Below are 24,119 nucleotides of genomic sequence, written 5' to 3'. Positions count from 1 at the left end.
AAATCCATATAACAAATTAGGCTTTCTTTTTTATGTAAGAATACATTCTTCCTTCCCTTGCTATTTTTGCATGAAGCCAGCCTAATGCCTATACAAAGGCTGGTGGCAAAACATGATTTTTTTGGATACAGAATAGATTTTAGTGAGTGGAATGTTTTTGGTGAAGTATATTTTGCCGACCCACAGCCAGTTCTTAACCAAAATAATTGGGGTATTTGCCATTTTTAGCAAATTATCTTTGAATACTTTAAGTTGCTGGAAGCTTCAGGATCAAATATAGTCCTTACTTAACATAGCTGAAGGGACATATTATACCATAATCAATATGCAAAGTATAATAATCTGCCTTGTTTTGTAGCAATCAATTTTAAATTTATTATAGTAATTGCAGGACCTGGAAGGGATATTAGAGTTTCATCTTGTCCAGTTTTTTCTTTTTATATTTGAGGAAACAAAACCCACAGGTGAGAAGAATTGCTGATGGGCATCTAGCTAGGAAACAGCAAAGGTGAGATCTGAACCTAAATTGGCTGATTCTAAATGCAGTGATTTTTCTGGGATATAAACTGGTAAAAATGATAGAAACCTACATTTCCATGCTCCTTCCTTTGCTTGTCCCTCTTTATATCAAAGAACCAGAAGATAAACAACCAAGCATATAAGATTCTTTTAAAGAAAAGTCCACAAAAACTCTTACTTGAATGTTGATCTGCTTATCATGTAGTACTCTCTGCAGTTCCAGGAGACTTCCTTTTAGGGTTCTCAGCTTGATTGCCAGCTGTTCCGCCTCATCCTTGGTGTGAGCCTTTCCTTCCATAAGCAGGTTTTCATTGTGAATTGAGAGCTCTGATAAGGCCACTACCTTTTGTTCTATTTCCACCAACATGTTCTGTAGTAGCAAGAATAATGAGGCAAATTCATACATGTTTTCAGCATCTAAGTAGTCTCCCAGCATGGAGACCCAATGCCTCTCTCATTTCCATTTCTCTATTTATTTTCTTTCCAAAAGCTTAGGAAGAATGAAGTTCTCATTTAACTCCTCAGCATTTCTTAATTTTTCCTCCTTGGCTAACAACTTTAGGTATCACCTTATCGAAATTTCAAAAAAACTGCACACACACACACACACACACACACACACACACACACACAGAACATGGAGAGGATAATCTCATGAACGAGGGTGTTGCTAGGAGTCCAGTGGTTTAGTTATTTGTTATGCCTTGTCAGAATCTGAGTGTGACACCTGTGGCTAGTGACAGTTCCCTACCACAGAAGTGGTTATAACCATTCTTTTCTTTCCCTTTGCCATCTATTCAAAGAGACAAAAAAAGATTCACACTGCTTATTTTGTATTCATAAGCTTTTCTTCTTGCTCTTTTTTATTGGTGTCTAAATAGCACTAAGAGGCTCTGAATAATCCTCTTTAGTCTGAAGACAAGTTCCTAGGATAAGTCCTTTGCCTTGTTTATTTTCCCAAGTTATCCTTCAGTGAATAGATCCCTGCTTCTTGAATAAGACAGTGTAAAAATCATAGACTTTTATCTTGAATTGCTCAAAGATCTATTTTTTAAAAGAAATGAGTTTACTTTCCAATGGAAACTTTACTGCTAAAGCTTAGCTTTTTCTCCAAGGAGGTATAATGAAAATGAACAAAATTAACCTTTCCCCCTAAATTCCTCCCCTACCACCACCAAAAACATATAAGAACATTAATGTTCACATAAAGAACTGCATTTTTATAATGCATAGATTATAAGAAATATATTACTTTAAGGAGTTTCTTTATTACAAAAATAGGAAAATAGATATTTTATGATAGACTTTAAATAAAATTTGTAATTAACTTTTCAAAGTTGTACTCATTAAAACTAATGAACTAAAACTAAACCAGGATTTTTTCAGCAAATAATGTGTGGTCCCTGTGAAATGCAGTTTTCCCCCTACTATCCTGGGTTAGATTTGATTTTAAAATGTTTTTTAAATATAATTAAGTTTGTCTGCTTCTTTGATTTTCTTGCTGTAAAGTTGTGATCAATCTTAAAATGACTTAATTATTATATCCATTTTCAAAAATACTTCAATGAAATGTATTTCCTTACCCGAATAAGATTTTTTTGTGTATTGACAGCACGATACATAACCAAAGGGGAAATGTAGGACCAATGATGCAACATGATTTTAAAATGCTAGTGAGTTTGGGGAAAACAGATTAATTTTGTTATTTCAAGTACTAGAAGAGAGTCCTAAAAATAGATGCCTCCTCAAAGAAGAGGTGGAAAAGATGATACAGAGAATACAAAACACCCCCATGTAACCTTCTGCAATTATTCTGAAACATCATTGCAAAGATTAATAATAGCTTTAAGCTACAGAGTTAACTTTCTGGAAACACTTCCAAAAACATGCAATATTAAAAATCATCTGATTTATTTAGGTTATCAGAAAGTATATAATAACCTCATGGGTATACTCACCATATCAAATATAATAAGACAATAAAAATGAATTATAAATCTACTCTTTAAGAAAAAATACAAATTTCACCCTGTTTCTTAGCTTTTTTCTCACCTATTTGTCAAGCCTCAAATAGCAGAAATATTAATTCATAAACCCTGCCTACAAACGCTCAGACTATGCTAAAGTCAACTGGTCCTGCAAGTCACATGAAATATGATCCCTTTCAAAGAGATCAAGTTGCTCAACCTACAGAACTAATAAACATTTCCAAAATGCTTTATAAAGACCACTTCAAAACCCAGGGAAATATATTAGAGCATATATCATAGTAATAATATTTAGTGTAAACATCAGTAAACCTTAATTTTACTTATAAAAGTTTCAGGTACTTGTATAAAGGGTAGTAAGTAAGCCCTCTGTCATAGAATTTATTTGTACTTCCTCAGCCCAGTCCATCTGGAAGCCTGTGAATTTTCCAAATTCATATAGTACACATACACACACAGATACACATGCACACCCTCACACATGTATACATACTTACATATATAGCACATACATATTCAAACATATACACAAATACATACACATACATATATATGGAAGAGAATTATAACATTGTTAGACCTGTGAAAACTTTTTTTGTTCTTACTATTGGGTTAGTCTGGTTAACTATCACAGTTTATTTCTTTCATTGAGCTTGTATTTGTTTTTGGTTTAAAAAAATGATGAATGCAGTAGCGAGAATAAATTATGTCAAAAATCCTCAATTTTAAATTTATCTTGTTGATGTGAGCTTCCAAAATCAAAAAATCTTTTCCTTCAGTCTCAACTTCAATTAATAGGAAATTTTTCAAAAGATTATCCAAAATATTATCAACTTTAAGTTTTTTGAATGTATTATTTTCTACCACTTAATTTTTAGGTATATTTCTTAAAGGTATAAATACAGTACATACATGCATAGATGTATTAGTTCATTTTGAAGTCATATATGTATTTTTTTACCTGACAGTCAACCAGCTGATCTTCCATGTCCATTGGTTCTGTGGGTGAAACCAATGTACTGTCCAGAGTAGCTTTAGTACTCAATAACCAGTGGTCAAGTTCATCAGCTTCACAGCAATATCTTTTCAGAGCTTGCTCTTGCCTCTGTTCTTCAAGTTGCTCATTTAACTTTTCCTAATAAATTAAGTAAAATGGTTTTTGGTTAAATCTTAGTGAAACAACGACTGTGTTTTAGATACTCATTATATAGAAGACAAAGTTTTCTGTCAGTCAAAACTGTCACTGGGGAATCTAACTTTATAATTAAAAGTAATTCTCTTTGCAGCAGAAACTATTTCAGGTATGCGTTAGCACATTGCTCTATTACAATAAAATAAATACGGTAGTATAATATGTATCTCATTATTTTATTCCATGTTTTATACTGTCCACATATCTCTCCAATTTGAACCAGTCAAACCATAACATATAGACTTGTAGAATAAAAATGCTATTCAATTTTGAAAGTCCAAGGGATTCCCAGTGAAAAAGGAGACAATCCATGAATCAACAATCATTACCAATAAGTCAAACAACATAAGGCTTATTTGATTAAAGACTTTGGTTAAGCAAGATTAATTAGTAATCAAGTAGGGTATAACATAGCAAATGTTGAAAATTTAAATATTAATATTTTCATATATGAAAAAATGTCTAAAAGGGCTAAAAGTGATGTCATCATATTATTCTCTCACTCAAATTTCTTTGATGACCTCATTCAGTCACTCTAGTAGTTCCAGTGATCAAAACACAAATAGTGTAGTAATTTGTATTCATTCAATGCTTCTATTTTGAACATTTCTTTTTTTTAATTTTTTTTTAATTTTTAGTTTACAACACATGGTTCATATAATTTTGAGTTCCAGATTTTCTTCCCTCCCTCCCTCCCTCCCTGGAATCCCATATAACTTCCACGTATAACTTCGCATTGAATTAATTTACACTCTAGTCAAGTTGTGGAGAAGAATATTTTGAACATTTCTAACCACTATAAACACCTTATGCAATTAATTTCTACATGTTATGTAGGTGTTAACAGCTAAAACCCATATTTTATAAACTCAAAAGATGATGCTAAGAGGGGCAAAATGATTTAATTAAAGAGAAACACTGACATTTGATAAGTGGGATGAAAGAAAAACTGTTGCTGGAAAAAAAAGGAATACATATATGACTCAATAAATTTTGATATTTAATTCAGAAAGTTGATGCTAACATAGTGGGCTATTACCTCTAACAGCTGTCGTTTTCCTGAAGCTTTCATTTTGATTGTAGACATTCTCTCAGCTAAGACAATGAGGGTGGATTGCAAGGCCAGCTGTTCAGCGGCATCTGCTTCCAAAGACTCTGACACCAGCTCTTCTGCTAAAGATGTCTGCAGTTCACTAATTTCATCCTGAAGCATGAGGATCTCATCCATCAAGGCCTATGGTAAAAGTGATTAAAATGGTCATCACAAACTCATCTTTACCCAGAAGTAATATCCCAAATGCAACCTCCACCTCTCTGTCTTGAAGACAGTTCATTGACTGTTCATCGTTGCCACGGACTCAATATACCTAGAATTAAACTCATCATCTTCTGTCATGGATGACTTCTCATGTGCCTCGCACATAGATAAGTTTATTATGTTGACTTGACTAAACTCACTCACTGTCCCCATTTCGATACCTAGTACCCTTAACGCTCTTAGACATCAAGCAATTAAAATAATTTTAAAATTCAGGCTTCTCCGTCCTGCGTATCCAAATAGTCATCATGGTCATCACTTAGTTCTTTGAAATGATCTTTTGTGTCCCTCCTTCCTTGCCTTTTGAATTGTATATTGAATAATGCTAATTACTAATTACTGCTACTAATACTAGATTGCTACATTTGCCTTATACCTGATTACAATGACTTTGAAGTCTCTCCCTATTCTTTGTTGTTGCTGTTCAGTAGTTTCAGTCACGTCTAACTGTTTGTGACCTCATTTAGGGTTTTCTCAGCAAAGATCCTGGAGTGGTTTGCCATTTCTTTCTCCAACTCATTTTACAGATGAGGAAACTGAAGCAAGGAGGGGTCGGTGACTTGCCCAGAGTCACAAAGCTAGTGTCTGAGGCCAGATTTAAACTCAGAAAGATGAGACTTCCTGAGCCCAGGCACAACACTCTATCCACTGTGCCATTTAGCTGCCCTTCTCCCTATTCTAATCTAACTAAATACTTAACACCAAAATACCTTCTCATTTTCCACCCGGCTGCACTTAACTAAGTGCCTTATCTATCCAATGGAAGTATACACCCCTTGAGAAAAAGACTGTATCTTCTACTGGAGCCTCCACAGTGCCTAGAGTATAATACTGACCTTGTATTAGGTTCTTTAATACTCATTGACTCAAACTGAATTGTAAGTTGTCATTTATGAGATCAGAAATCTAGATTATTAAGAACTTGAATTATAGGATGAGCATTTTTTTATTGCTTACTATGTTCCAGGCACTCTGATGAACATTGGGGTGCATAGTTTGTGGGAGGAGTGTACTAGTGGTGAGCATGATTCCAAAAAACAAAGATGAATGATGATGATGCTATGAGATGATATTTACAAAAGTCCTGAAGCCTAAAGGTCTGCAAAGTGCTTTACATACGTTATCCAATAACAATCCCGTGAGAAAGGTACTATTATTATCCTGATTATATGGACTGGGAAACTGAGGCCGAGAAAAGCTAAGGGTCATACAGCTAGTATCTTAGGATTAGAACTCAGATCTTCCTGAATGAAGTCCAACACCTTAAATACTGCACCACATAGCTGCCACTACTATGTTTTGCTACTCAGTCAGCAGCAGGTGAGTATTTAACACTGGAAACAAGACAGCTTTTCAAATTGATAATAAGATCATGGATTTAGAGTTAGAAGGAAATTCTGAGGCCACTGAGTCAATTCTCTCACTTTGCAGAGAGGGATAATAGGCTCAAAGACAAAGCTGAAAGGAAATCTAGAGACTGTGGTGGCCAATACCCTCATTTTATAAGGCATTTTCTTCCATTGCATTTTTGGGCCTCTTTTACCATTTGGCCTATTCTGTTTTTTAAGGTGTTTTTTCTTCCATGCTTTCTGTTCCTCCTTTACCTAGCTATAAACTTTTTTTCCATGATTTTCTTGTATCACTATCACTTCTTTTTCCAATAAGAGAGGTAGGGAAAAAATTGGAAAACATGGTGAACTTAATTGATAAGTGTTGTACGTTCTGACTGTTCCACTAACCCACTTTCCCTTGTCTCTCTCCCTCTCCTGGGGTCTCCCTATTCCCTAAGATACAACAATATGTAAATTAGGACAGTTAATAACCCTATAATGGCCTCTAAGTGTTCAAGTGAAAGAGTCAATCAATGTGGCTAACTTCATTGTTAATTAATTTTTAAGAAACTTCCACAGCCACCCCCTCACATACAGATTGTTTGTGAAGTTTGGATTCAGTCAACAGGCTGCCCTTGAGGACCTAGAGGGCCATATGTGGCCTCGGGGCCACAGGTTCCCCATCCCTAGGCTCTAACTCTAATGCCTCACTGTGACAGGGTGGTGATCTTGGGTTCCTGAAGGCCAGGAAAGGTAAACAAAAGTTCTGGCAAACGCTTCTAAGATGAAAAGCCTTCAAAGTACAGGCATATGGGACTGTGTGGCTGCTATCTGAAGACCAATCTTGCAAAAGTCAGAGAGACTGGCTGGGTGCCAGGGTGATGAAATTCTCTGGCTACAGAAATTTGCCTTTTACAATGATATGAATATGATAGAATTGAAGTCAGTATTTCCCAATGCTCACTATGACCTGGCTTTATGCTAAACTGGAATGATCCTGTACTACATCATAGATGATAGGCCTAGAGGTAGAAGACGCTTCAGAGGTCATCAAACAGAACCTGCTAATTTTAAAGATGAGGAAACTGAGACTGAGAGAAGTTAAGTGACTTGTGCTGGGTCACACAGCTAGCAAATGACATAGGCAAGATTTTAAATCAGGTCTTCTGAATTCCATGTCCAACACAATATTCATATGTATAACTATATGTGTTATTATTTGTACAATATGTACTACTTCGCTGCCTATGAATGACCAGAATACAATATTTTCTTATATTTATAGCAGATAATCAAGATGTGACATAAATATGGATTTGTAAACACTCAAATGGAAGACGAGTATGGAGTTTTATTTCTAAATCTAAGAAACACCCTGATTTGTTACATTATTGCATTATTCCTAATATTTTCTGTAACAACTTATTCTGAGAGATATCTCTTTATGCCTCCTGCTTAATTTGTTAGACAACTGTCTCTGGTTAAAGTGTATTGAGAGCAAATATTCTTGGGAAAACAATCTTGCACTATATATGTTAATTCAATCAATTGATATGCACCTATTAAACAGTGTCAGGCATATACATGTATATGCATAAACACACGCAAAGTAAATATGAGGTGATTCTGTCAGGATGTCATTGGCAGCTGGGAGGATCAGGTAAGGAGCTGGAGACAAAGCTTGGTTTAAGATTTGAAGGAAGCTAGGAATTCTACAAGGTAAAGATGAGTAGGTAGTACATGAAAAGCATGAGGGAGAAGTAGCCTGATAAAGGCAAAGAAATAAAAGATAAAATTTTTGAATTTATGAGTAATGGGGGACTACCCAATCAGGCCCAGATGCTCACTCTTCCCATCTAGGCCTCCATGTGGCGATGAATACAAGGCAAATCTAATCCATTTCTAGTATAATTATTCTCCCCAGATCCCATGTATATGAGTATCAAAAATACAACAACTTCACGAACTTCAAAAGCTCAGAAGAAGCACTGGAGGTCAAGAAACTGGAGTGCATAGCAGAGTTGGCCATTAACTGCCATGGCCAGGCTGGGTGAGCAGCCAGCAAAGCTCCAAGAAGTAACCTGCTTGATCCAGCCCAGCAGCAGACTGAGTCTGTACCTGAGAAATCAATTCTTGAAAGCAAGAGAGTGATTCATTAATTGGCTATGGCTTACTCAGAAGTTACTTTGTGAGAGGAAGTATTTGTAACAACAACTTTGTTTAAAAGCCTTTCTTCCCAGGGACTGAGCTTTAAGGAGGAGAGTACATGACAATTCAAGGGGATGTGTTTGTACTTCTGTCCTTGATATATTTTCTCAGTAAATGTCTATTTGTAAAAGCTAATTGATGTTAATTGGTTATTAATGAAGTTAAGAAATTATCAAATGACCAAATAACACTGTGGTGCTAATCACTTGTTAGGTGATAATGAGGATATTAGAGGGAAATACACCAGATGGGGGGCTCAAGAGAACTAGCATTAGAAGACAACCCTATTCCCTTGGTAGTACCCCTAGAACACTGTAGCTATCCCCACTTTGAAGATCCAACCTGCCCGTTCAAGCAAGGCTTGGTAGAATAGAGCCCAGGGTCAATGTCGCAGCATATTAAAATGTAAAATAAATACCTGAGGAACATTAGGGAAAGCTTGCTTTGGTGATTAAATGAAAGACAAAATTAAGTGGGGCTTTAAAAAAGAGATCTAAATACCTATGATTACACTTTTATTAGAGATTATGCTTGCCCTTCCTGTCTTTGTTCTTACTTTACAGCTTGAGAGGTAAGAAATATGCTATGGAACACTTTCTTACTCTACAAAGAAGCTGGCATGTTAAGAAAAAAATTCAGTCTGATCTCCTATTGTTAGACAAACAATAACCATGCACCCACTCAATCATTTAGAAAACCAAAGTTGTAGCTTTTTTTTTACCTGATGTTCAGCCATCTGGCTTTCTGGGCTCTTGCCAGGTTCTAGACTTTCGTTGAGTTTCACCTCAATAGCCTCCATCTTTGTAGAAATAGACTGAAGAGAGTCTTGATATTTCTGCTGGCGTTCCAGAGCTTCATAGAGAGTACGCTGCTTTTCACTGATCTACGCAAGAAAAGGGATGTTACCAAATGTTTCCACAAGCCCTTATCATCCTGATTACAACGTTTATTTCTTCACTTTTTTTCTAACCTCTGCAACCCAATGTTGTGTATCTGGTGTAGAAAGTATATACCTTTATTTCACAATATAATTGCCAAGCAGATGGGTATCTATAATTCAACATGCTCAGTGACTTACCACATTCTTTAGGGTTTCCCATGAACGCTGCAAATCATCCAGTTTAGCGCTGGTAGATGACTCTAGCCCTGGTTCATAGAACTCCTGGGCTGATGACGTGCTGGCTTGAATTCTGGCAGCATCATTCTGCAACTGTTCAGCAGATAAGGCTTGGTAATAAGCAATGTCCTACGATGGTGAAGCACAACATGGCATTCAAAAGAAAGATGGAGCACCTTGTGAACCTGCCCTATATGCTATCATGCGAGGGGATGGACTCTGCACTCTTACAATGACAGGGTAAGTCAGGAGTAGCTATCCTTTTGTGGTACCATATATAATTATGCAATAATACCAGGTCTATGTAACTCTGTAAAGACGGTCTCCAGTATTGTTTTTTTTTAATAACATCCTATCTTGCAGCAGGAATCTTCATTTAGTATTTGATAAAATGAAATTATCTGAGTGATTTGCTTACTTTTATAGTGATTAATGTATTGTATGCAAAATTAAAGGGTTGAACTAGATGCTATCTAAGGTCTCTTTCGGCTCTAAAGCATAAGATCCTTGAAGGTCATCATCTTTGTATCTAACCCATCTTTCATCTAACATGCCACCCTGTTTTATAGCATCTCGTGCAGTCCTTTGTCTATTATAGGTGATCAATAAATATTTGCTGAGTTGAATTACAGCAGCAGAGGATTGAACTGAAATTTTCTGTTTATTGTTTTATTTAATACTATTTACTAGATTATGACTTAAATCACTTCAAAATTTGCTTCATTTAAGAGAATAGGTAGAGGAAACTCCCAGGTGAGGAAACTACCTCTATCAATGCAGGTTGGCACCTTTTTGGCATTGTTTCAAATTTTTAAACTTGCATTCTGCATTGTTTTAAAGTGGCCAAAAGCATTGGGGAGTTTGCATATATTAGAGGCCAGGCATGAACCCTGGTCTTCCTGGCTTCAAAGAGGTACTCTATCCATTATATGATGCTTCCTCTATTGAAGAAATATATTTGCAAAAAGGATTTCTTTCTCTCCTCACATACTATTAAATCCAGGGCAATTTTTTCTTTCAGATTTGGTCAATGATGGATAATATCTATCCTAATTATCCTTGACTAAATCTGTATTTCCTGGGATAACTTCCAGGCAGTAGGTGGTGCGGTGGATAGAATGCTAAGCCTGGAATCAGTTAGATCTGAGTTCAAACCCAGCCTCAGATACTTACTAGCTATATGACCCTGGGCCAGCCACTTAACCTCTGCTTACCTCAGTTTCCTCAACTATAAAATGGGAGCTCTGGAAAATAAAATGGCAAACCACGCCAGTATCTTTGCCAAGAAAACCCCATAAAAATTGGGTCACAAATAGTTGGACACAACTAAATGATTAACAACAAAAAAGATAACTTCTCTCTGATACATAAATACATAGAAAAAGCAACAGACCAGGTCACCAAGTTCATTGCTTACTCAGTGTCCTTAGAAATGACAAAATTAATTGAAATGTTTTAACATTTGATAAAATAAAGCAAAATATGCTACGGCACTCAGGGGTAGGGAGCCCGAGGCCTACAGGCCACATGTGTCCTTCTAGGTCCTTGGGCACATCCTTTTGACCAAGTCCAAGTTTCACAGAACAAATCCTTTTATTGAGGGGATTTGTTCTGTGAAGTTTGAGTTCAGTCAAAGGGCTGCACTTGAGGACCTAGAAGGCCACATGTGACCTCAAGGCTGCAGATTCCTAACACCCTGAAAAAACATGTTGTGCACACTTTCTCTTTCAATCCAACCTTGGAAGGGCCTATGGAGGCATCAAACTTGATGGATATAGGAAAGAGCCTGGGGAGACTGGACTAGGAAAAATTGGAAGTAATCTTATAGATACTCTAAATCTTGTAAGTTTTGAACTCTCTGCTGTAGCTGGTCTTTTCACTGACTGATTCAACAAATTGACTTGAATCCATCAACTGTTTTTTGTTTTGTTTTGTTTTGGTTTGTTTTTTTTTTGGAGAGGGGAAGGCAGGGTAATTGGGGTTAAGTGACTTGCCAAAGGTCACACAGCTAATAATTGTGTCAAGTGTCTGAGGCCAGATTTGAACTCAGGTCCTCCTTACTCCAGGGTCAGTGCTCTACTCACTGTGCCACCTACCTGTCCCAACTTCTCTTTTTAGATGACAAAAACAAAGCAAATCTAATTGCCTGGTGTTCATAGATTATTCCCTTATTCACTTACTAATGAAAAAAATTAACCAAAAAAATCTAGAAACAATATAGATTTACCTTTGTAGTATCTATTTGTTCTAGCCACTTTTTCCTGGGTTTGTTCTAGGAAATAGTCTAGGATCTGATATAGCAAAAATGTATGTTGGATTTAGAGGCAGAGAGCCAGAGGTCAAATCCCAACTTTGTTTCTGACTACCTTTGTGACCTTGATCAAATTATTAATTTTTCTGGGCTTTGTTTCAAGAGTAAAATGAAGAAGTTGGACAAGGTGGCTTCTAAAGTCTCTTCCAGCTCTAAATCTGTGCTTAATAAGTTATGATCTCTCTGTTAAACTGGTGACTCCTTAGAGAGACTTCTTCCTCCCAAATCCCTTCCAACCTTTGATTAGCACTTCTAACACATTCATCCCGAGAAATGAGTTCAAGGTGAAGGTTTCTTATCTGGAAGAGCTAAACAATAGGTTAGCTCAGTTGGTTCAATTGGTAATAGCACCTTCTAGGTCAAGTAAGCTGTATATCTCTCTCTCACCTTTTCAAAGGAAGAGTTAGTACCAGACAAAAGGAAACTGGAAGAAAGTCCTTTAGTAAATCCAGTAGCATAACAGTATGTGATAAAGCCAAATGAACAAGAATTTTTGAATGACTAATGCCATTGGCCTCCTTCATTGATGCTAAAAGTGGAAGTTACCTGTAAGTGTACAGATAACATAGGAATGTTGATAACTGCTCATATTGACACAAAAAGGTGTCACAGATAAAACAGAATTTGGGCTAAAGCCACCATAGAAAATATGTATTCAGAAATTCATTAAGAATTGACTTATTTTTTAGTTTTATTGTAGAGGATAACCATTTCTTGGTCTAAAAGACTGTATCTTGCTGAGAATGGCCATTCCATGAAAAATTGTGTGAATCTTTCTTTGCTAGGAAATGCAGTTCATGTACAATTTATACAAGCAATATTTATTCCAGGATGTTATCTCTGCCTTATAAATGATGTGAATAAACAAACTGATCTCAGTTTAATAAAACATATTGATCATTGATAATAGAATCACATATATGAACATAATTAGCAAATTTGCTAATAGTTATTTATGAATAAATTCTGTGCAACATGGATAAAATATCAACAGCTCAAAGGAAGTCTTAAAATAGAGAAAAATTTAAGTCTTCCTCTTTTGGCATATGTTGCAAATTCATAAATGTTCAAGCTGTTGTATATGATAATTTTTTTTAAATCTATGCTTAAACTTTAGCCTAAGGTAGAAATGTGTAAGATTTAATTTTATCACATTTAAATGTTGTTAACTAAGGCAATATAGTCAATTATTTTAGATAAAATATTACATATAAAAAGGCTCATAAATATCCTTAATGAAAACACATTCAATAAAGTATTTTTTCAGACTTATTGTTTATGCTGAAGCTCTGATATAGTTCTATGTGATGCATGGGGGAAGAGCAAATTTAATTTTTAATATATGTAGTGCTGTACTTAGCAGTACCCTTATAATACCCATTTTCCCAAATATGTTTTATCAAAGTCTTTGGTCTTGGGACTGAATATAGCATTTTGCCATGAAAGTTCTAGTCTAGAGATGCACACAATTTCAAATCTGTCAAAATTGTTTTCTGATCCTACTTTTTTTTTAAAGGACTTATTTGGCTGTACTTGGGGACAGAGTTCATAGATAACAGTGCAAAGAGACCCTAAGTAGTTTCAATATGCTAGGTACTGAAGGTCCTTAAGATCTATTACTAAGAAATGCACCATGACATGTGCATATTCTTGAATTAGGAGAATGGATAATTACAAAGCCTGCTGGATTGTCAAGGGGAGAAAAGTTTGAGAAATTCAAGCCCCAAAAACGCTTTTCTTAACCCTCTATTTTACTTTTTGGTTAAGATAGGACTCAGGTGTGTTTCAAAAAGAAGCCAGGTATTTGCTGCAATTTCTGCTTTTGTCAGATCACCTCTACCTGAGAATAAACCTCGTTATTGTTACAAGTTGGCTAATAGCTACAATTAATTTGACTTGTGAGTGGGGATGGGTTAGCTATTTAATTTAGGTTTACTTAGAGCAAGTACACCAACCCCCTTTCCTTTAAAACAGCTGCAACTATTAAGAAATTGCTATTTTCGGCTTAGAATAACGAACTTCAGTTCTGGGTGATTTTTAAAGTATTTTCAGCATGAATATTATGCTTAAGATGAATTCCTATGAAAATGTGCCCTGTAGTCCCAACTTGAAATTCAATAGGCTTCATGCAATAGATATTATGTAATACTTCTGCACCCTTTTCCCATTAACTCACACTTCTGTACCATTTGTTCACAAACATGGAGGATTTTATGATTTGTTTTTTTTAACATATGAATCCATAAGCTGTAGTGACAATATAACTTAATTTCTAAACTTTTTTTTGCTCTATTTAGATGAAAATAATGCTTAAGTAAAATTTTCTGTGAGTTCTTTATGTATATTGAGTATTTCCTAATTTTCAGAACACAACTGCTTCTACAATATTTTTCCAAAGTCAACATTTGCTGAAAACTAATTTTAGGATAGAACATATATTTTAGTTGATAAAAAGGTTTGAAAATAATTTCAGATGCACGGATATAGTGTTTAGGAGAATGATTATTGGGTTTACCTCTTGCCACTGAAATCTATTAGCTATATAGCCACTGGCAAGTCACTTAGCCTATAAATCTCAGTCCCTGTAAAAGGAGAGTAATAACTGTTAACACCTATCTTACAAGGCTGGTATGAATATTAAAAGGGATAATATGATGAAATAATTTATGTCAAGTGCTTTATATGACAGACATGACAGCTTAAGAGCTGATAGTTTTATGTCTTATTCTCAGCTTTGGAACAAAATCGCAATCTCACTCATAATGTTGGTGATTTTAATGCCATGGTACAGAGGAACTGGACCTGTGATTTTACTGCCAGAGAGAATTCCTAGAATAACTACCTTCCTCTACCAAAGTGAGTTATCATCTTTTCAAAAGTTTACAATTTTAGAGAGTTATCCATGGCATGAGAAGTTAAGTGAAATGTTAAGCTTAGGGCAGGGGTGGGGAACCTGCAGCGTCGAGGCCACATGTGGCCCTCTAGGTCCTCAAGTTTGGCCCTTTGACTGAATCCAAACTGCACAGAGCAAATCTCCTTAATGAAAGGATTTGTTATGTAAAACTAGGACTCAGTCAAAAGGCTGCACCCAGGGCCCTAGAAGGCCACATGTGGCCTCGAGGGCACAGGTTCTCTACCCCTAGCCAGCAGATATGAGTAATAACCTTTACTCAGGTCTTCCTGGCTCTGAGGCTGGCACTCTGTCCACCACTTCAGAGTGCCTCTCCTATACAGAATGGTATATGTTTTTCTTTTTTGAAAATACATACACAGTCCATTATCATGTGCTAAGGAATGTGAGAAATACCAAAAAAAACTGCCACTCAAGGGTAAGATTAGTAGAAACAGAAAGAGAGAAGTTAATAGATCTCTTCAAATTGCTGGTGTACAGCTTTGCTGAACAGGATTTTATTTAAAATTTATATCATACCCAGTGAATAATAGAATATACTATATTATAGAAGATTAATTCATTAATTAATAAATCAATTAGTGAATGAATGAACCTCTCTCTGTCTTCTTGCTGCTGAAGGGTCTAAATTCAGGAAGTACCCTAAGTTTCACAACCCATTTAGAAAAATACTGAGGCCATTCTAGGTATTGGGTTGTCTCTTAATGAGGTGTGTGTGTGTGTGTGTGTGTGTACAAACACACACACATATACATACAGGTATACTTTAGAGGATGGGCCTACCAAGTAAGCAAATGAGTCTTTATGGGCAAACCTCCTCCTGCCCCAACATATTAACAAATACATCATTTACCACCGGGGTCACAATATAGGTGTCATCCTGGATGCTTCAGTCTCACCCCACATATTCCATCTGTTGCTATGTCCTCTCATCATATACATATCTCCTTTGATTTACCTAAAATAGTTTTTACCAAAGGACAGGTCTGATCACATTACTCCCCTAGTCAAAAACCCCTTTGGCTCCCTGTTCTATCCAGGACCAAACTTTTAAAATTCCTGTTTGGTTATTAAAACTGGTCATGCCCTGGTCCTTTCCTACCTTTCCGGTCTTCTTCCTCTTTACTCTCCTCCACATACTCTACATGCAGTGTCACTAGCCTGGCATTCTTAATGTCCCTCATACTGGAAAATCTAAGTGACAACTCTGGGAGTCTGGCTGTCCCCCAGTGCCTGGATTTTTTCCTTCTTAGGATCTGCCTACTAGCTTCCCTGGCTTCCTTCAAGACTCAGCTAAAACCCCACAATTTTCAAGAGTTTTCCCATTTTGTTACCCCCTCCACCCGCTTTCAGTGTGAATGAATGGCTTCCCTCTGAAATTACCTCCGATTTACCCTGTATATATCTATATGTCTTGTCTGTATGTAGATGTTTGCAAGTTGTCTTTGCAATTAGAATGTGAGCTCCTAGGGCAGGGACCATAGTTTCTCTTTTTTGTATTCTTAATAATTAGCATAACTTTCACATATAGCAATAAATACTTTTCTACTTACTTCAACTTCATCACTACTTGCCATAAAGTTTCATGGACCTAGAGTTTCCCAGTTGTAAAATGAGGTGATAGAACTAAATGATCTCCAAACTTTCTTCCAGCTTTAAGTATTAAGATCCTCTTCACCCACATATATATATATATATATTGGCTGATGCTTAAAATAGAGCTTAAATCCATTTAATTTAGATATTTTATCCTTATGAAAATGTAAATACTGTATGTGTGAATAATACTTTATTATATTATTAGTCATTTATACTCTAGAATAAAAAGTATGAAAATAGGTTTTGAAAAATTAAAGAGAAGAAAGGGCAGAGGGTACCTGGTGGGAAATTCTCTAGGTAGGAGTGAATAATGGGGGTGGGAGGTAGAGTGGAATACTGATTAAGATCAAGAGAATTTTCTTTCCCTGTTTCACAATTTTGTCCAGGGCTGCCTCATTCACCATATCTAAGACAATTTTCAATTTCAAACACAGTCAAATACATACTCACAGTGACAAGGCATTGTTTATAACATTTGTTAGGTATCTGCTATGTGCATGGCATTGTACCAGGCACTGAAGATATAAAAACAAAAATTTAACAGTAATGCTACTTATCAGTAGGGAACAAATGTATTAAGTTTTGCTAATCCCCACAGAATGTGGGGAAGTGAATAAAATCATAGGATTATAGAACTATAAGGCACTTCACAGAAGGCCTTTTATCCAACCTCCTCATTTTATAGATGAGGAAACTGAGGTGCAGAAAAGTTAGATAACTTCCCCAGAGTCATACAGATAATGTGTCAGAGGTGAAATTTGAACCCAGGTCCTCTGACTCTAGAAGGAATGCTCTTTTTACTGTTCCATATCATTTCATGATTTAAATATATAACTATTTTAAATTATGTGCAATTTATGTTAAAATAACAGGAGAAATGGTTTAGCTAATATATCCTGGAAAAGCTTGTGAAACACACCAAGGAACTATCTACATATTTCCTAGTATAGATGAAAACCAGAGATTCCAGCCAATTATTTGGATCTATCCAAATATTCAGATGCATAGGCAACTACATAGTTAGAATAAATTTATTTTTGGATTTAAACTTGATATTTGATATCACATAGATTTAACCAAGAAGTCCTATTTTTCTGCCAGTATAATCCAAAGTTTAATCTTACTAATTTTTAATTTATATACTTTATACTTAAAACTGCATCAAAATGATAGAGATGATCATCATTTTGGACTCTAGATAAGTCCAATCTACTTCACTCCAAATAACTCGAGAAGTTCTTGAAAACAAAAATACTCTTTATTTTAAACTACTCAGAGGATCTTAATACCTAAAGCTGGAAGAAACTTTGGAGATCATTTGGTTCTATCACATCATTTTAGAAGTGGGAAGCTCTAGGTCCATGAAACTTTATGACAAGTAGTGATGAAAATAAAAGAAAAATGAAAACCAAGAGATTTAAATTTGAAGCAGACTGTGTGTCAAATACACTATTTTTAGAAAAAGTATAAATTTGCCATCTTTAACTAAAGTCTTTCCACCAATATCCTATTATCAAAGAGATGGCCTTGAATTCTAAAAGGCTAAGTCAATGGAATGTAAGCTCTTGTCAATTCTACCAGGGCACTGTGGAATAATAGATAAGAGAACTGGTACTGGTATAAGGAATACCTGGGTTCAAGTCCTACCTCTTGAACATACTAGTCTGGGAATATGTCCAAGTCATTTGATCTCTGAGCAACAATCCGAGACTAGAAGTTACAGATGAATGAATAGTCTGAGTTAATTTCCATGCCTGAAGTGGACCCTGCCCCCATAAAAAATTCTAAATTGTTGTCGAGCTTCCAAATCATGATCACATAATATTAGCAGGTGTTACAAAAAAAAAGGAGTCTTGTAGTAGAAAGAGAATTGGCCTAAGAGTCAAAAGATGATGATTTGATCACAGTCTCTAACATGGACAAGTCAATTTTTATTAGTCCAAATTTTCTCAATGTATAAAAGAATACTTGAACCACCTACTCCACAGGGATGTTGTGAGCAGAGAAAATTTTAAACCATAAAACATTAGAGAATTGTGGGTTATTATTCTTATTTTGGTTATACTTAGAATGTATAAAATCTCAAATTAATGCTATTATAATTAATTATAATTTAAATTTTGATTTATTATAATTATAACTTTAAAATGCTCGTGAGAAAAACAATGGCAGAAACCAAAAATAAGTGTCACACCACCTCATTTTCTGTTAGGATACAATATCCATTATACATAGATAAATAGAAAGTGAGGCCTTCATATAGAATTTAATAGCTTTTCACAGTGCTTTCAATTCCAGGAATGGAGTTTTTCTCCATTTCACTTTCGAAAAGAGAGTTAAGGTGATTTGCCAAGTTATGTAATGAATTTCAAAAGGCAGTCATGCTTTGCATTAATAAACAATAGTGTGACCATCAAAAAAAAAACATAATGATATTCAAATCAATCAATCCTCAAGCATAGAAACAGCTTGCAAAAAATACCCAGGATGGGGTCCTGCATCTGTCCAGAGTGAGTGCCAAGTAGGAGGTACCTGGTTAACAGAAGCATCTGTATTAGCCACAGGTGAAGGAGAGCGACAGGCAGGTGGAGAGGAAATCTCACTGTTGGTTCCCTCCTCCCCAGACTCCTCAGTGACAGGTGAAAGCAGCGTGTGACAGCGACCCGCAGTCATCTGTCACAGGAAATGCAAGCCCAAAGGACAGGAACATGTCAACAAAAAAGGTTAATTAGGTGCAAATCAAAACATGTAAAATTACAGTTAATGTTAGAATTCCTGAGATACAATTTTGGGGATCCATTTTGTATTAAGAATTTGGAAGGTTCAGTTCTATGACTGATATGATGCAAATGGCCACTAGTTGAACTGACAAAGATGTTGGATATGACACTATTAAATTTTAGAGGTAACTAAATATTTTCTAATTTTTTAAACTATTGTTGTTTATAAAGGCTAGAATTACCTTGTTCCATACAACTATAGAGGGTCTGTGAAACAGAATTCAATTTTTCTGGATCATCTCATAATTCTAACAATAATTTAGGAAACTGAAGGGTATCCAAAAGCAATATACCACACAAAAAAGTTAAGGCCAAATGTTAAATGATAACTATTGTATTTTTTTTAATGTCCAAAGTCACAATAGCTAATTAAATTACTGTCAGTAATTTTGTACTGGGGTGAGTGTGAGATATTGAATGTTGCAGAACAGAACTTAATGGAGTTTATTTCTTGTCATCTTCTATATTGTAACTCTACTTATAATAACAATTTCCTCTAATTCTTAATGAAATTGTTTATCACAGCCAAAAAATGTACAGAAATTATCATTATGTATTACATTAGAGAGAATACAAGAAAAACATGTTATCAAATTTCCTCCCCCAAATACACCAGCCAACATGCAAACATTGTTTTAAAATTTATACAAGTTAACATGCATAATTAGAGACAGACATTGAACATCCTAAGTGTTGGTTGTCAATATTATTAATTGAGCAGACTCAAATCACACTGATCCCTTTCGCCACCATATAGCAAGACCACTAGTTGCAGTGTAAAAGCTCAGTCATAATGCAAGTATAGCCACAGAAAGTTAATGAAGAACTCTCAGTCCATTCTAATCTGCAACATCCAAGGTACAGTGGTGAAGCCAGGCACAGAGAGGGGAAATGTAGGCATTGGCTCTACCCAAGCAAAGCGACAGAGAGACTGTAGTATTGCTAACAGGAGAGGGCAATGATACCAGCTTGGTCCTTACCATAACCACTGAGGGATGCGTGGAATGTGTTGGGAGGAGCTCAGTGTCCAGGTCCTCCATTCCTTCTGAAAGCGCTTCTACTTCTGTCACTGTCAACAGCATGGTGGCATGCTTAGCTTTCATTGTTAACATCTTGCACTTAGAATTCAAAGAGGCAATCTGTTCCTGGTATCCCTTGATTTTCTGAGCCAGCTCCTGAGAAAACATTTTTTTTTCCTTGGGTCAGAGCAGCATCAAAAGGAAACAGAACTAATAGCATTCATCTTCCTTTAGGCAGGCAGGCTATCCTTCTCCAGGGCCAGCCAATAAAATCACAGCTCTGAGTCTCAGAAGCCAGACATCATCAGCAGCAGTAGCTGAAAGGCAGGATGTGGACTGTGGAAGAGAACAAGTCAGGCTGCATCTCACAGCACAGCTAAACCACAAAGCAAAGAGCGAAGCAGTGAACCCGGAAAAACTGCTGTGAAAGCTACATTCGGTGGCAAAAAGAAACAGGATGACGCTGATCACCGATTGCTTGCTGGGAGAGCTGCACAGAAGCAACAGAAGCTTGAACTTGTGCTATCCTTGAGAAACGGCAACTCTTTGCAAATGCCCAAAGACGCTGAAATTTCTCAGATGGTTCATGCCACGGAAATTAGGTCATGTGATGACTAAAACTATAAAAAATGCAACTCTCAGCTCTCACCATATTGAATACAACAAACAGAGAAAAGAGCCATTCACTGTAGCAAGGTAAAGTGTGTGACAAATATTGCCTGAAGGCAGCTCTATTTTTACTTTTCTTATGTAAGCTGAACCAATCATTTTGGTTTCATAAAAGCTCTTAAGTTATGAAAAAAAGTTTATTTTTTAAAATTATATATATATATACATATATTTCAAATAGCAATTAGAACTCATCTTTTCACCACTCTTTACAGTTACTCTTTGCAAATTTAGTTCAGGTTCAAACTTTTTGACATTTAAATTAATTTGTTTTCAGTAGCTGCCCCCATTTTATTTTAAAGGGAGAATAGACTTTATAGTAAAAGTAAACTTAAAATGCCTTCTGGGAATCATGTGGCATTTAGAAAACACCTCTGAGTCAATTCCAAGATTATAATAAACCCCCAAACATATATGACATTCTCTTAAAAGATATATGTATATAAAAGAAGTGAAAAACTATAACTACCAAGTAGATTCAATGAACAGTTGGAAGGGACCTTAGAAGTTACTTAGTGTATCCCTAGTCTTTTCTTGCCACTTTATAGGTAGGAAAACTGACCCAGAGAGAATGATATAGCATGCCCAAGATCACGCAGATAGAAGAAGCCATGAGGAAACCCCAGTTTTTTAGAGTCCAGGACCATTTGTATTTCTACTGTATTTCTATTTGTATTTCTACTGTTTTTCATTTGTATTTCTACTGAATTTCTATTTATATTTCTACTATACCACACTGCCCCCTCCAAATTGTGGAAAAAGATATTTGAAAAGTTAAGTAATAGCAAGTCAAATTGACCAATTCCACTCATTCTATACATTAAGTGGAAGGCTTAAACAGCCAAGAGGAGTACAGAATATGAACTGTCACCCTTTACCTTAGTTCATTTAACTTAAGAACAGAGCTTCCTGTTAGGGTTTGTTCAGTTCCTGTTTCGTGAACTCAGAACTGAAACTGGCCAATCACATTAACATAAAAATGAATACCGTGTATATTCTCATTTCTAGCCATGTTGCTGATTGAATGGAGTGGAGATACAGTCAGTGCAGCAGGCAGAGGAAGTTTGTTTACAACTGTACAGCTTCTCAGGACTCAAGAGACCCAGTCTATGGAGCAAAGACAGTTAGATCTTTGAATTTCAGCTGCGGCCTTTGGCTAGAACCTCTTGGAGACAAGAGTGTTTTGTGGCAATGTGAATGATCATAAAATAACTGTTTCATGTGAACGTGAGGTTAATTTCTTGTCTCATGTAGGATCATTCATTATTTTCATTTACGCTCTGGAGCCTCAGGATTGGTATTAGGTAAAATTCTGATTCTGCCTCATCCAACTTCCCTCAAGCCTTAACCCTTCTAGGAATGAATCTCGTCTCTTATTTTGATGACCTCTATTAAATGTTTAGTGCCTAGTGTTTGGCAACTATCCCACTATGTATGCATAGACGACTTCTGTGAGAGTTTACTATGATCTAAACCTCTCCCCTTCATGAAAACATTACTCTCCTGTGCACCATTACTCAGTATACAGAATCATTCATTCAGTCTGTCAACAAGCATTTATTAAACAACTACAAGAACTGTGTGTGCTAAGCAATAAGGATACAGAGAAAGACAACAACAAGAAAACCCCAAATCAGTCTGTGCTTTCAGGACGCTCAGAAACTAATGGAGGAGATAATATTTTAAAAATCCAAACCTAAGTACAAATAAGATATAATAAAGATAATCAGCAGAGGGAAGGCACTAGCATTAATGGTGATCAAGAAAGGCTTCCTGTAGAAGTTAAGATTTTATCTGGGACATAAAGGATGCCAGGAGGTAAAGATGGGGAGAGAGACAATTCTTGGTATGGGGTACAGCCAGGCGAAAGAACAGTAAGGGAATTGTCTTGTGGAAGGTAAAGCAAGGAGGCTAGTGTCAGTGGACTGCAGAATATGTAAGAGTGAGTAAAGCCTAAGAAGACTGGAAAGGTAGGAGGGACTGTGAATACCAGAGAATTTTACATTTGATCCTGGAGATGATACGGAGCCATTGGCATTTACTGAACAGGGGATGACAAGGTCAGATTAGCTTTAGGACTGTCACTTTGACAGTTGAGTGGAATACGGATTGGAGGGGGAAGAAACTTGAGGCAGGGAGACCAATGAACAGGCTGTTATGGAAGTCCCCACATCAGGTAAGGAGGATCTGCATCACAGTGGTGGCATCTCAGGGCAGAGAAGGGAACTTACACAAAAGACATTACACAGGTAAAATTGACAAGCCTGGGTAAATAATGAATTTAGTTGAGGACACACTGGAGTTACCCAGTTTGAAAAATCCAAGGGTCAGCCAGAGATGAGAAAGGTTAGGGCTAGATAAATAAATTTGAGAATTGGGTACCTAATGGAATAAGCTAATCAATGAAAATGGGTGCTATGGGTTAACCAAGTGGTACACTTCTCAGGCAACATAGTTCTATTTCAGGTAGAACTTTGGTGGAAATAATAAATCCAATAGAATAATAGCAATGATAGCGGCTTTCAGACTGTCAGACTGGTTAACAAAAGAGTTTTGTGAATGAAGAAAAAAATCCCTCTCATATCTTGTCACAGAGGCATCAAACAGCAAACTTGCAGGACCATCTTGTTATATGTAGAAAAGGAAGGATGGAAAGGGGGAAAGCAGCTCAATGTTTGTTATACAGAAAAGAAACCAAAGCTCTTGAATGAAGTCAGAGAAAGCTGGGCTATAGTCAAGACTCTGCTGCCCCCTATCTGTGTGATCTAAATCAAAATTTTGTAACTTCTAATTCTCCAAATGGTGTGTATTTGTGTGTGTATGTATACATGCATGTGTATGTATATATATACATACATACATAAAATATAGTAAAATAACTATATTTTATAAATGTTATATTATATATACATAGATACATATACACACATATATAAATAAATACACACACACATACACACACACATATGTCATTTACTTGCTTAATATCTTCATTTATAAAATGAGGTGGTTTGGCTTCATGGCTTCCAAAGTTCCTTTGTAGCTCTAAATCTATGATCCTATAATCCATGAGATAGTCTCTGAAGTGTCTTCTAATTGAAATTCCATGATACTAGGAAGGACCAGGAGTAATTGATCTCCAACAAGATTTCTTCCA

At 36.0% G+C, this 24,119-nt stretch overlaps 1 protein-coding gene across 1 annotated transcript in view; it reads right to left on the bottom strand.

Moving 5' to 3' along the window:
* The window catches only part of SYNE1 (spectrin repeat containing nuclear envelope protein 1), a 593,153-nt gene that overhangs the window by 145,085 nt on the left and 423,949 nt on the right, over positions 1-24,119 (bottom strand). Inside the window, exons 90-96 of the mRNA XM_036766002.1 lie at positions 20,255-20,449; positions 19,027-19,167; positions 9,635-9,802; positions 9,278-9,439; positions 4,739-4,933; positions 3,469-3,642; positions 698-889 (exon numbers count right to left, since the gene is read on the bottom strand). Coding sequence (XP_036621897.1) covers positions 698-889; positions 3,469-3,642; positions 4,739-4,933; positions 9,278-9,439; positions 9,635-9,802; positions 19,027-19,167; positions 20,255-20,449 — 1,227 coding nt within the window. The remainder of the gene's footprint in view (positions 1-697; positions 890-3,468; positions 3,643-4,738; positions 4,934-9,277; positions 9,440-9,634; positions 9,803-19,026; positions 19,168-20,254; positions 20,450-24,119) is intronic.

The sequence above is a fragment of the Trichosurus vulpecula genome, chromosome 7, assembly GCF_011100635.1.
Source record: "Trichosurus vulpecula isolate mTriVul1 chromosome 7, mTriVul1.pri, whole genome shotgun sequence".
NCBI lineage: Eukaryota > Metazoa > Chordata > Mammalia > Diprotodontia > Phalangeridae > Trichosurus > Trichosurus vulpecula.
Note: the sequence above shows the minus strand (reverse complement) of the source record. Positions and strands in the feature narration are given on the sequence as shown.